Source organism: Megachile rotundata, chromosome 16 (assembly GCF_050947335.1).
Source record: "Megachile rotundata isolate GNS110a chromosome 16, iyMegRotu1, whole genome shotgun sequence".
Taxonomy (NCBI): Eukaryota; Metazoa; Arthropoda; class Insecta; order Hymenoptera; family Megachilidae; genus Megachile; species Megachile rotundata.
Window position 1 is genome coordinate 10601762 of NC_134998.1, and position 10318 is coordinate 10612079.

General features: G+C 40.8%; 1 protein-coding gene and 1 long non-coding RNA gene across 3 annotated transcripts; one reads left to right on the forward strand and one right to left on the reverse strand.

Moving 5' to 3' along the window:
• Positions 1-753: 753 nt before the first annotated feature.
• On the forward strand, positions 754-10031 carry LOC100876126 (aminopeptidase N). Of its 2 annotated transcripts, none has more exons than XM_003702533.3 (15): positions 754-969; positions 2017-2098; positions 2358-2620; positions 3171-3377; positions 3448-3603; positions 4608-4937; positions 5012-5162; positions 6133-6259; positions 6328-6418; positions 6543-6726; positions 8050-8257; positions 8343-8620; positions 8696-8895; positions 8970-9146; positions 9218-10031. In XM_003702533.3, the coding sequence occupies exons 1-15, from the start codon at positions 935-937 to the stop codon at positions 9669-9671; spliced, it is 2943 nt and encodes a 980-aa protein (XP_003702581.2). In that variant the 5' UTR covers positions 754-934; the 3' UTR covers positions 9672-10031. The 2 variants fall into 2 exon arrangements, with proteins under 2 accessions (XP_003702581.2, XP_076397780.1); XM_076541665.1 differs by having other exon boundaries at positions 2020-2098.
• Positions 6449-8053, reverse strand: LOC143266081 (uncharacterized). Its single transcript, XR_013041159.1, has 2 exons — positions 7221-8053; positions 6449-7137 (listed from the first exon to the last, which is right to left on the reverse strand). It is a non-coding gene; the product is annotated as an uncharacterized LOC143266081 (long non-coding RNA).
• Positions 10032-10318: the final 287 nt, after the last annotated feature.

Here is a 10318-nt window from a genome sequence, read left to right on the forward strand (position 1 = left end):
CCTAACCTGTCAAATGAGATGATCCCTGAAGTACCTAACCTAAATAACCTAACCTATAAGATGAGTTGGTCCCAAAAGTACCTAACCTAAATAATAACCCAACCTACAAAATGAGAAGATTCCTAAAGTACCTAACCTAAATAACCTAACCTATAAAATAAGGTCCCCAAACAGTAGCGATTCCCCAAGGGTGAATCGGTGACCCAGATTCCCGTTCGAAAGGGAATGGCCACTGGGTCTCCGTGTCGAACGTGGGTTTCTCCCCCACGTTCGAAAAAAGGCGAAGCGTAAGCGAGCTCAGGAAAACGCAAGACGCGCCACTAGTTCCAATTGACGGCAAATGGGAAACGAAGTTGCTCGGACCTGAATTGTCCGCTTTTCAACCATTAAACGACCGTACAATGGTTTCTGGTTGCAGAATCGGCAACAGGCGGGGAGATTGAAATGGGGAGCTCGTGGCGTCTCAATTTTCATTGATGCTTACGGAATTGGCCATTGACGCTGCGCTTCAGCGACGGATACCATGGTGATTGGGCCCCTTTGTGACGTCTGCCCGATGAAATTGGATAATGGACGATCCACCGATTACGCGGCTGCTCTAAATGGCTCTAAGCGCTTTGGATCCCTGCTTCACCGATCCGTCGAGGGGAGCACCTATCACGTGGCTCCTTCACGTTTCATCTGCTCCCCCGTTGCACACGATTTCACAGTTTTTTCTTTTTCGAACAAAACCCTACGGTTCACAGAAGCAACAAGCTGAAGGACAGTTTCGCAGCGACTGCGTTCGAACGCGGTCCTTCGGCTACGCTGGATACACGACACCTTCGAGTTGTCAAGGTCAAGCTACCTTCAGCGAGCTTGACTTCAACCACCTTCGTACTTGACTGTTCTTTTCGTACGTAATATCGATTCCGGTTAGATCCGATTTCGGCGCATGAGAGCACGGACGTGTTGCTCCTGGATTACGAAGTAAGTCGATTCGGTGATACGTGAGCGAGGGTGTTATGTGGGGGATTGTTTATGTGATCATGGTTTTCGTGGAATTAAGACTTTACTCATTTCTCAATTTCACGTTTTTAAGGTTTTTAATTTTACGAATTTTGAAATTTTCATATTTTCAAATTTCCTAATTACCCCATTCTTTAATTTCCTGGACTCTCAATTTCCTAATTTCCCAATTCCCCAATTCTCCAATTCCCTAATTCTCTAATCTCCTAATTTTCTAATTCCCTAATTTCCCAATTTCCCAATTTCCCAATTCCCTAGATTCCCAATTCCTAGATTCCCAATTCCCTAGATTCCCGATTCCCTAGATTCCCAATTCCCTAATTTCCCAGTTCCCTACATTCCCAATTCCCCACATTCCCAATTCCCCACATTCCCAATTCCCTAGATTCCCAATTCCCTAATTTCCAAATTCCCTAATTTCCCAATTCCCCAATTCCCCAATTTCCCAATTCCCTAATTTCCCAATTCCCTAGATTCCCAATTCCCTAGATTCCCAATTCCCTAGATTCCAAATTCCCTAGATTCCCAATTCCCTAGATTCCCAATTCCCTAATTTCCAAATTCCCTAATTTCCAAATTCCCCAATTTCCCAATTCCCCAATTCCCCAATTTCCCAATTCCCTAATTTCCCAATTCCCTAATTTCCCAATTCCCTATATTCCCAATTCCCCACATTCCCAATTCCCCACATTCCCAATTCCCCACATTCCCAATTCCCCACATTCCCAATTCCCCACATTCCCAACTCCCCACATTCCCAATTCCCCACATTCCCAATTCCCCACATTCCCAATTCCCAAAATTCCCAATTCCCTACATTCCCAATTCCCCACATCTGCAATACCCTACATCCCCAATTCCCTAATTTCTCCATTTTCCCAATTCCCCAATTCCCCAACTCCTAAATTCCTATATCTCCAGATTCCCTAACTAATAATATAGTTATTTAAAAAATAGTACTGACATTTTTTTACTTGCACTGTTCGATTGTTTCGTCTTCGACCATAGAAGAACCATGGGGTACTTAGCAGCTATCACCGGGCTATTTCTGGTGCTGACTCTGCCGCAGGACACTGCAGCAGTTTTTGGTGTAAGCTAGTTCAATCTTAAGCATCTTCAGTCAAATTTATCTGACCTCATCTAGATAAGTATTAACAAAAGTATTAACACGATTGGTATTAACAAAATTACTAACAAAAGTATTAACAAAATTGGTATTAACAAAATTACTAACAAAAGTATTAACAAATATTAACGAAAGTACTAACATAGAGTACTAACATTAATCCCAGAAGTGTCACAGTCGGTATTAACATGTGAACAAACGTGAGTGAAAATTGGTATTCCAGGAACCGTCAGGATTGAAACGAAGTATTTCCCTAGACGATTTGTACCACTACAATATGCGTCTACTCAGATTACGAAGCGAAGTCGTACCAACTAGTTACCACTTAGAACTTCAACCATTTTTCGATCAGGACAAATTCGCGGGCCAAGTGAAGGTCAACGTCACCTGGAAAGATCCCAGCGATACGATCATCTTCAACGCTCGTCCGGATCTCATCATCGAATTGTACAAAGTTAGGATCACGGAATCGTCGTTTCAGGAAAGGTATGTCGATGTACAAGAATGTCTATTGATTTGTTATGTTTATTTTCGAGGTTTCAGTGTAGTGGAATCTTGATATTTCCCTGCGCCATGGGGGTTTGGGGGCGGGACAGGGAATTATATTACAGAATTTCTATATTTGTGTACTTTAAGATTCCAAACTTTTCAATTAGCAAACTACCAAACTCTCAAGTTCCTTAATTTCACAATTTCCTAAGTTCCCAGTTCTCTAATTTCCTCATTCCCTAATTTCCCAGTTCTCTAATTTCCCAGTTCCCTAATTTCCCAGTTCCTTAATTCCTCACTACCTTAATTTCCCAGTTCCTTAATTCCCCGCTACCTTAATTCCCCCGTGCCCCCATTCCCCACTTCCCTAATTCCCCATTTCCCAAATTCTTCAACTTCCCCCCAACATAAAAATTTCCCCTCCTCGAGATTACCCAGCAGGAAAATATCAAAATTCTTCCGTACCTAGAAATTACAATCCAACCTCCATAATTTTCACAAAAAATTACACGGACAACTGATCGTTTCAAACCGAATGTACCAAAAGAGAAAAAGGTTTACCAATGCTGGACGTGAACGTGGCGAGGATCACCCAACCCGACGAGCGTAAGCCTTGGTACACGATTCACTTGGAGCAGATGTTGATGGCGGGCAGCAGCTGCGAGGTGGATCTATTCTTCTTCGGAAATCTGAGCATCGGAACGACCACTGGCCTCTTCAAGAACGTCTACACCGACGAAAATGGGAACGAATAGTAATTCGCTTTCACTACGAATCATATGTAGGCGAGGAACCACAGATTATATCAATCGTTTCTTCTTCAGCCCTTACGTTGGTACCAACTTCAGACTGGATCATGCGCAGAGCGTCTTTCCTTGCATGGACGAGCCCCCTTACAAGGCGACCTTCAAACTCAGCGTGTTGCGACCGAAGAGCATGAAGGCCCTGTCGAACATGCCTCTGGAAAAAACCACCAAATCGTAAGCGATTGATTATCTGATGGATTCAGAATTTAGGGAGACAGGAATCTAGAAAAATAGGATTTTTGGAGGGATTTGGCGTTTGAGGAGAAGAGTGGATTCAGAATTTGGAGAGATAGGCATTTGGAGACTGTGAGTAAACCCTTGGGGGTTTAGGGATTTGGGGACGTGAGGATTTGGAGGCGTGGGGATTTGGGGGCGTGGGGATTTGGGGGCGTGAGGATTTGGAGACGTGAGGATTTGGAGACGTGGGGATTTGGGGGCGTGAGGATTTGGAGACGTGAGGATTTGGGGGCGTGGGGATTTGGGGGCGTGGGGATTTGGGGGCGTAGGGATTTGGGGGCGTGAGGATTTGGGGACGTGAGGATTTGGAGACGTGAGGATTTGGAGACGTGAGGATTTGCAGGTGTGGGGATTTGGGGGCGTGGGGATTTGGGGACGTGGGAATTTGGGGGCGTGAGGATTTGGGGGCGTGAGGATTTGGGGACGTGAGGATTTGGAGACGTGAGGATTTGGGGATATGAGGATTTGGGGATCTAGGTATTTGGGGATGTGAGAATTTAGGGACGTGAGGATTTGGGGGCGTGAGGATTTGGGGACGTGAGGATTTGGAGACGTGAGGATTTGGGGATATGAGGATTTGGGGATCTAGGTATTTGGGGATGTGAGAATTTAGGGACGTGAGGATTTGGGAATGTGAGGATTAGAGGATGTAAGGATTTGGGGATGTGAAGATTTCCACGAGACTTAGGGTCACAGGTCGAACCCAGAAAAATATGATTCTTAGAGGGTCTCCAGGTATTTGAGACCTACGTGTATTCAGAATTTGGTGAGATAGGCATTTGCATTCTATGAGTTTGCAATCTGGGGTTTCGGTTTCCCAGAAACTCGAAAACCAGACTTAAAATGATTGGACGACCTAGACCCCCTAAATCCAGGAATCTATACTAATCTGACCTAAGAATTGAATAAAAAATAATCCTAAATACTTTCTTCCCATCTAGCGAAGAAAACGAGAATATGGAATGGGATCACTTCGAGACCACCCCAAAAATCTCCACCTACCAACTAGCCCTCCTAGTCTCAAACTTCGAAAGCATCTCTCCAACGCTCGAAGTGGACGAAATGGACGGCAGAAGGCTACAGATCAAAGTGTGGGCCCCAAAGCCGTACTTGGATACCTTGAAAGACGTCCCCGACCGCGTAGTCAAGATCATGAATTATTTGCAAGAATACTTCAACAGTTCTATTGCTCTACCGAAGCTGGACTTGGTGGCGACTCATTGGACCAGCAGCGACAAGCCAGCCGACAACTGGGGCTTGATGTTCTTCGCGTATGTACCTTCTGAAAAGAGTGATCGCGTACTTGGGAGAAAGTGACGATGATTCAAATGTAAGTTGTGTGCAGGTCGTGCGACTTGACTAGTGGGACCATTTGGAACGTGGCGTATGAGCTGATTTATCAGTGGATAGGACAGTACATCACGCCGTTCCGGTGGATCGATGCGCCGGTCAGCAAGGCACTCAACTCGTTTCTGGCTTCGATGACGACTGTTGATGTACGTATCATTTATAGAGTTTATGGATCGAGGGATTCGAGGATTGGGGGATTTGGGAATGTGAGGGTTTGGGGATGTGAGGATTTGGGGATGTGAGGATTTAGGGACGTGGGGATTTGGGGATCTAGGTATTTGGGGATGTGAGAATTTGGGGACGTGAGGATTTGGGGACGTGAGGATTTGGGGACGTGAGGATTTGGGGATGTGAGGATTTGGGGACGTGAGGATTTGGAGATCTAGGTATTTGGGGACGTGAGGATTTGGGGACGTGAGGATTTGGAGACGTGAGGATTTGGGAATGTGAGGATTTGGGGACGTGAGGATTTGGGGACGTGAGAATTTGGGGACGTGAGGATTTGGGGACGTGAGAATTTGGGGACGTGAGGATTTGGGGATCTAGGTATTTGGCCATGTGGGAATTTGGGAACGTGAGGATTTGGGGACGTGAGAATTTGGGGACGTGAGGATTTGGGGACGTGAGGATTTGGGGACGTGAGGATTTGGGGACGTGAGGATTTGGGGACGTGAGGATTTGGGGACGTGAGGATTTGGGGACGTGAGGATTTGGGGATCTAGGTATTTGGCCATGTGGGAATTTGGGGACGTGAGGATTTGGGGATCTAGGTATTTGGCCATGTGGGAATTTGGGGACGTGAGGATTTAAGGATCTAGGTATTTGGGATGTGAGGATTAGGATATATGAGGATTAGGGAATGTGAAGGGATCTAGGTATTTGGGGATCTATGAACTTAGAGATCTGTTTATTTGGAGATTTACGAATTTGAGGATGTAGCAATTTGTGAATCTTGAAATTTGGAGATCCAGAAGTTCAAGGCACCATATTCTCAACGTAATTGCTTAACATCTTGCATTCGATATGTGACACCATATGAACATGTCACATGTGAACTTGAAACACATACTTTTGCTGGTTATAGTAAACCTCCTGCACTCGCACAATTTGTTACAGATTAATCCAGACGAAATGGAAGGAAAATGGCCGATGACGATGCTGTATTCCCTGTACTACGAATTTGGGAAATATGAGCCTTTCTCAAGAGTTGGAGGAATGAGGGACGAAGCCACATCATCCAAAAGTATATTACAACATTATTAATTATTTTAAACTAATTTTAAACTTATTGCTTCTAATTAACTTTCGCAGCTGAACTCGTGTTCCGAATGTTCAACTACACGCTTGGCAAGGACCTCTTCCAAACTGGCGTCCGGAACTTCGTCCGTCAGGAGTCGGAGGGGTAATTACTGTAATGATAACCATCTTCATCTTTCATTTTAACGTCATTTTATCACCTTGTTTTTTAAAATACAATTACATAATTTATATTTGCATAGCGATAAGTTTACAGTATAATTTCTTAGAAATCTACGAACCTTCTTCGCGGACGATATCTACAGCCGCTTAAACGACGCCGTGAACGGAACCGACATTTTACCGGAAGGTCTAACGATCAACAGGATCGCTGGTCTGTGGACCAATCGTGACAGGGTGCCGTTGGTCACGGTCATCCGTGATTATGAAACGAAAACGATCACGCTTAGCCAGGTAGGTACCTTCCTAAAAAATATTATAACAATCAAAGATGACATACTTGACTTTTACAATTTTTCAAAATATTGGGTTGAGAATTTGGGGTGATAGGAATTTGGGGATCTAAGAAATTGATCTCCAAATTAGGAGATTAAGGTAATTTGTGGATTTAGACTTTCAATTAAATGTCAAAATTTGGGGATCCAAGAATCTAGATATTTGTGGATCTAGGTTTCCTCTAATGTTGCATCCGAGTGTACCTGCATTGTTAATCTCACTGAACAAAGGCACTGCTTGGCTCAGGGTCGGATAACACGATTTTCGCACGGATAATGCCAAAGGAAATGACAGTCTAAGCGTATTTACGCTTTGAGTAAAGAAAATCCCCTTTGTGAATGCTAACGTGTGAAAGAACATATAGTGTGTCTAAAAAGTAACGGTAATCAAGAAATTTGTGAATGTATAAATTCAAGAATCTAGAATTTAATTTAAAAAATTGAAAATTTTACAGTGTAAAAATTTAAAAATGTAGAAATTTGATTCCTCCATCATTTTCCCTAGAAAAATCTATCATAATGCAGTAGCCACTAGTCACATCATATAGCAGCTTTTATTGTCTCACCCTGTATAAGGAAATAAGGATTAAACCGGATGGATAATTGATCTTAACGATAGTACAATGAAAATGCTTTTACCCTTGAAAGAAAAAAAAATGCTATCTGATCTCTAACGAAATTACATATATAAAAGAGTAGGAACAAAATGAAAATTCTAGAGCTGATAACCTCTATTGTGAAAAGCATTTACACATCACCGTAATCGTTTGGTGATTACTTTAACGAGCACCTTAGACCCTGAAGTTACATGTTCGTCAGTTTTCAAAGACACATAGGTGTTATCACCTAACATATAAATAGAAGCACTCAATAGAGGCCACTTAAATAATTCGACTACCATTACTGATAAAAAACGGTATCTTGGTGGGCATTGTCGAGCTTATAAATAGACATTAGTTCCAAGATAAACTGACGTTAATAGTGTTTTTGTGGATGAAAGTATGAAGGACTTATGAAAGTCATGTTATGACATTTTGTTTATATGAGGCGCAGAAGATGGCGCCATTGGAGCATATAGAAATGTCAAGGGGAATCCCATACGTCAGCAACATAAAGGCCACTGATTTTCTTTATTAAAATTATGACCAAGCAATTCTGAGAGTCAGTAATTTCTCTGTCCATGTCTGCCTACCCTCTTCTCATGTTAATACCTTGTCAAATAAATAAACACTATTAACATAAAATCAATATCTTTTTCATTATCAAAGAACATGTATTACAGAAAGTTTACCTGAGAGAAGCTCCTCGAGAATCGACTCCTAAAGCTTCTTACCAATGGGACATACCAATAGTGATGATATCGCAAGAGAAATTAGACTTCCAGAATCAACGTCCTTTGTGGCTGACAAAAAAAAACAAACCAGAGGATCTCAAGATTCCAGACATCACTGATGATAATCATTTCATTATTGTCAATCCGGAAGAGATAGGTATAATGTTTTGCAAGTTTCAGTTACAATTCTTCCATGATAAGAGAGACTTCAGTATAAAATAGCAAAAGTATTAATCCTACAGGAATGTTTCCGGTGAACTATGATTCTTGTAATTGGAAGATGCTGTCACAGTACCTGCAGGGTCCAGATCGTGAAAAGATTCCTGTTTTGACTAGAGCAAAGCTGCTTCATGACTCTTGGAATTTAGCTTATTCTGGAGAACTGTGCTTTAGTATTGCATTAAATATGACTCTGTTCTTAAATGAAGAGAGAAGTCATGTGGTTTGGGAGCCAGTCTTTATGATGATTGATCATGTAGGTAGACGTATAGAGGGGTCTGATGTATATCCCAAATTTGAGGTAAAATAAATAACTTAATTAATTGAATATTCTTCTTTGAGCACTTATGAATTCTAATAAACCTGGTTATTTCAGGCATACATACGTACCTTGTTGAAAACTCTATATGAGGAACTAAAGGAAACTGAAGAACCAAATGAACCATCCTGGAAGACTCACATGAGAGGAATGGCAAAGAACTTCCTTTGTCGTGCTGGATATGAACCTTGTGTTGCTGAAGCAAGAAAGCAGTACAGAAAGTGGATAATGGATGAAGATCCAGACAAAGGAAATCCGTTAGTAGCAGTGCATTTCCTATTTTTATTTTATTAATTACATCATCAAACAGTTGTCTTCTTCAATTTTGCAGGGTAGCCAATGAATTCCTTTGTCCGGTGTTTAAGTGGGGCACAGAAGAAGAATGGGAATTTGGACTTCAGCGTGTCATCAATTTCCCTAGAGCTAGTCCTGAGAGAAAACAAAATGAACGTACATATCTTTTGAAATCCTTAGCTGGCTGTCCAAAAGATGCATATAAAATTGAAAGGTAATACAATTTGTGAAGTGGGAATTTATTTACTTAATTTAATGTACTAAGATTTAATAATAATATTACAGATTATTGAATGCAACGATTTTGGAGCAGCATGGGAACTTCACGGGTTCAGAATTTCAGTTATTCTCAGATATTCAGTTAATCTTTATGACGCTCAGCGGTGGAGCAGCTGGTTATACAACATTGTTCAACTTTTTGACAGACAATTGGGAGACTGTCAAACAGAAATTCTCACATGATAACCAACTGTGGCACCGCATCACAGAATTGGTTGTTTCTTCATTCAGCACTCAGAAAGGCTTGGACATGGTTCAAAAATTGTATGAGAATTATCCAGAAGATTTTAATCCTGCGAATCGGGTGGTTCAAAAAGCTTTTAGAATGGGACAAAAAGAGTGGGCTGAAAAGAATCTTCCTGTATTTGATGCTTGGCTTTCAGAAAATCTGCCAAAAGAAGAGCTAGATGCTATTCAATTCAGCTCACCTACCACCACAATGACTTCTAGTATGGAATGATTAAAAGCAAATTATTTTTAATCTTTCAGATCGTTTAAAAAGTAGTTCAATTCAATATTGGTTAAATTTAAAGTAAATTAAGAATCATCATGGAAAAATATTAGGCCAGATAAAATTATAAAAATAACATAGATACATTTAAAGTTGTACTGTTTTGTTTATTTACTGTAGATAATGTGTAGTTTTTGCTAATGTATAATTGTTACGAGGATGTATGTATATGTTATTGTTTGATGCTATGAAAAGTCTGACGAGTCTTAAAAATAACTTTTCACCTGAAATAATAGAAATCTTTGTATTAGTTTACTGTTTAATACATTAGATTACTAAGTAATGAAATAAATGTAATGTTACAAACAATTTACTTTTAGTTCATACTTCATTATTCAGAAAAGTGATTTTACATCAGTATTCTAATTTATTTATACATTAAATTTATGTGTATTAACATTCCTTTATAATTACGTTTTAGATTCAAACTTTAAATACTGTAGCGATATTAAAAAAATTGAAAGTATTTTGGAAGTTCTGTTTTTATATATTCAAAATTTAAATGTTTGAAATTCGAAAATGGTGCTGCTAGGGCCATCTAGTGGTAGGAAGTGAGAACTAATGAAACTGCAGTTTCAAAACCGTGTAGTTCACCC

Coding starts and splice junctions, on each gene's coding strand:
- LOC100876126 (XM_003702533.3), top strand. CDS start 935: ATGAGAGCACGGACGTGTTGCTCCTGGATTACGAA. Junction 5,163..6,132: donor CTTCGATGACGACTGTTGAT/GTACGTATCATT, acceptor AATTTGTTACAG/ATTAATCCAGACGAAATGGA. Junction 8,258..8,342: donor TGTCAATCCGGAAGAGATAG/GTATAATGTTTT, acceptor TTAATCCTACAG/GAATGTTTCCGGTGAACTAT.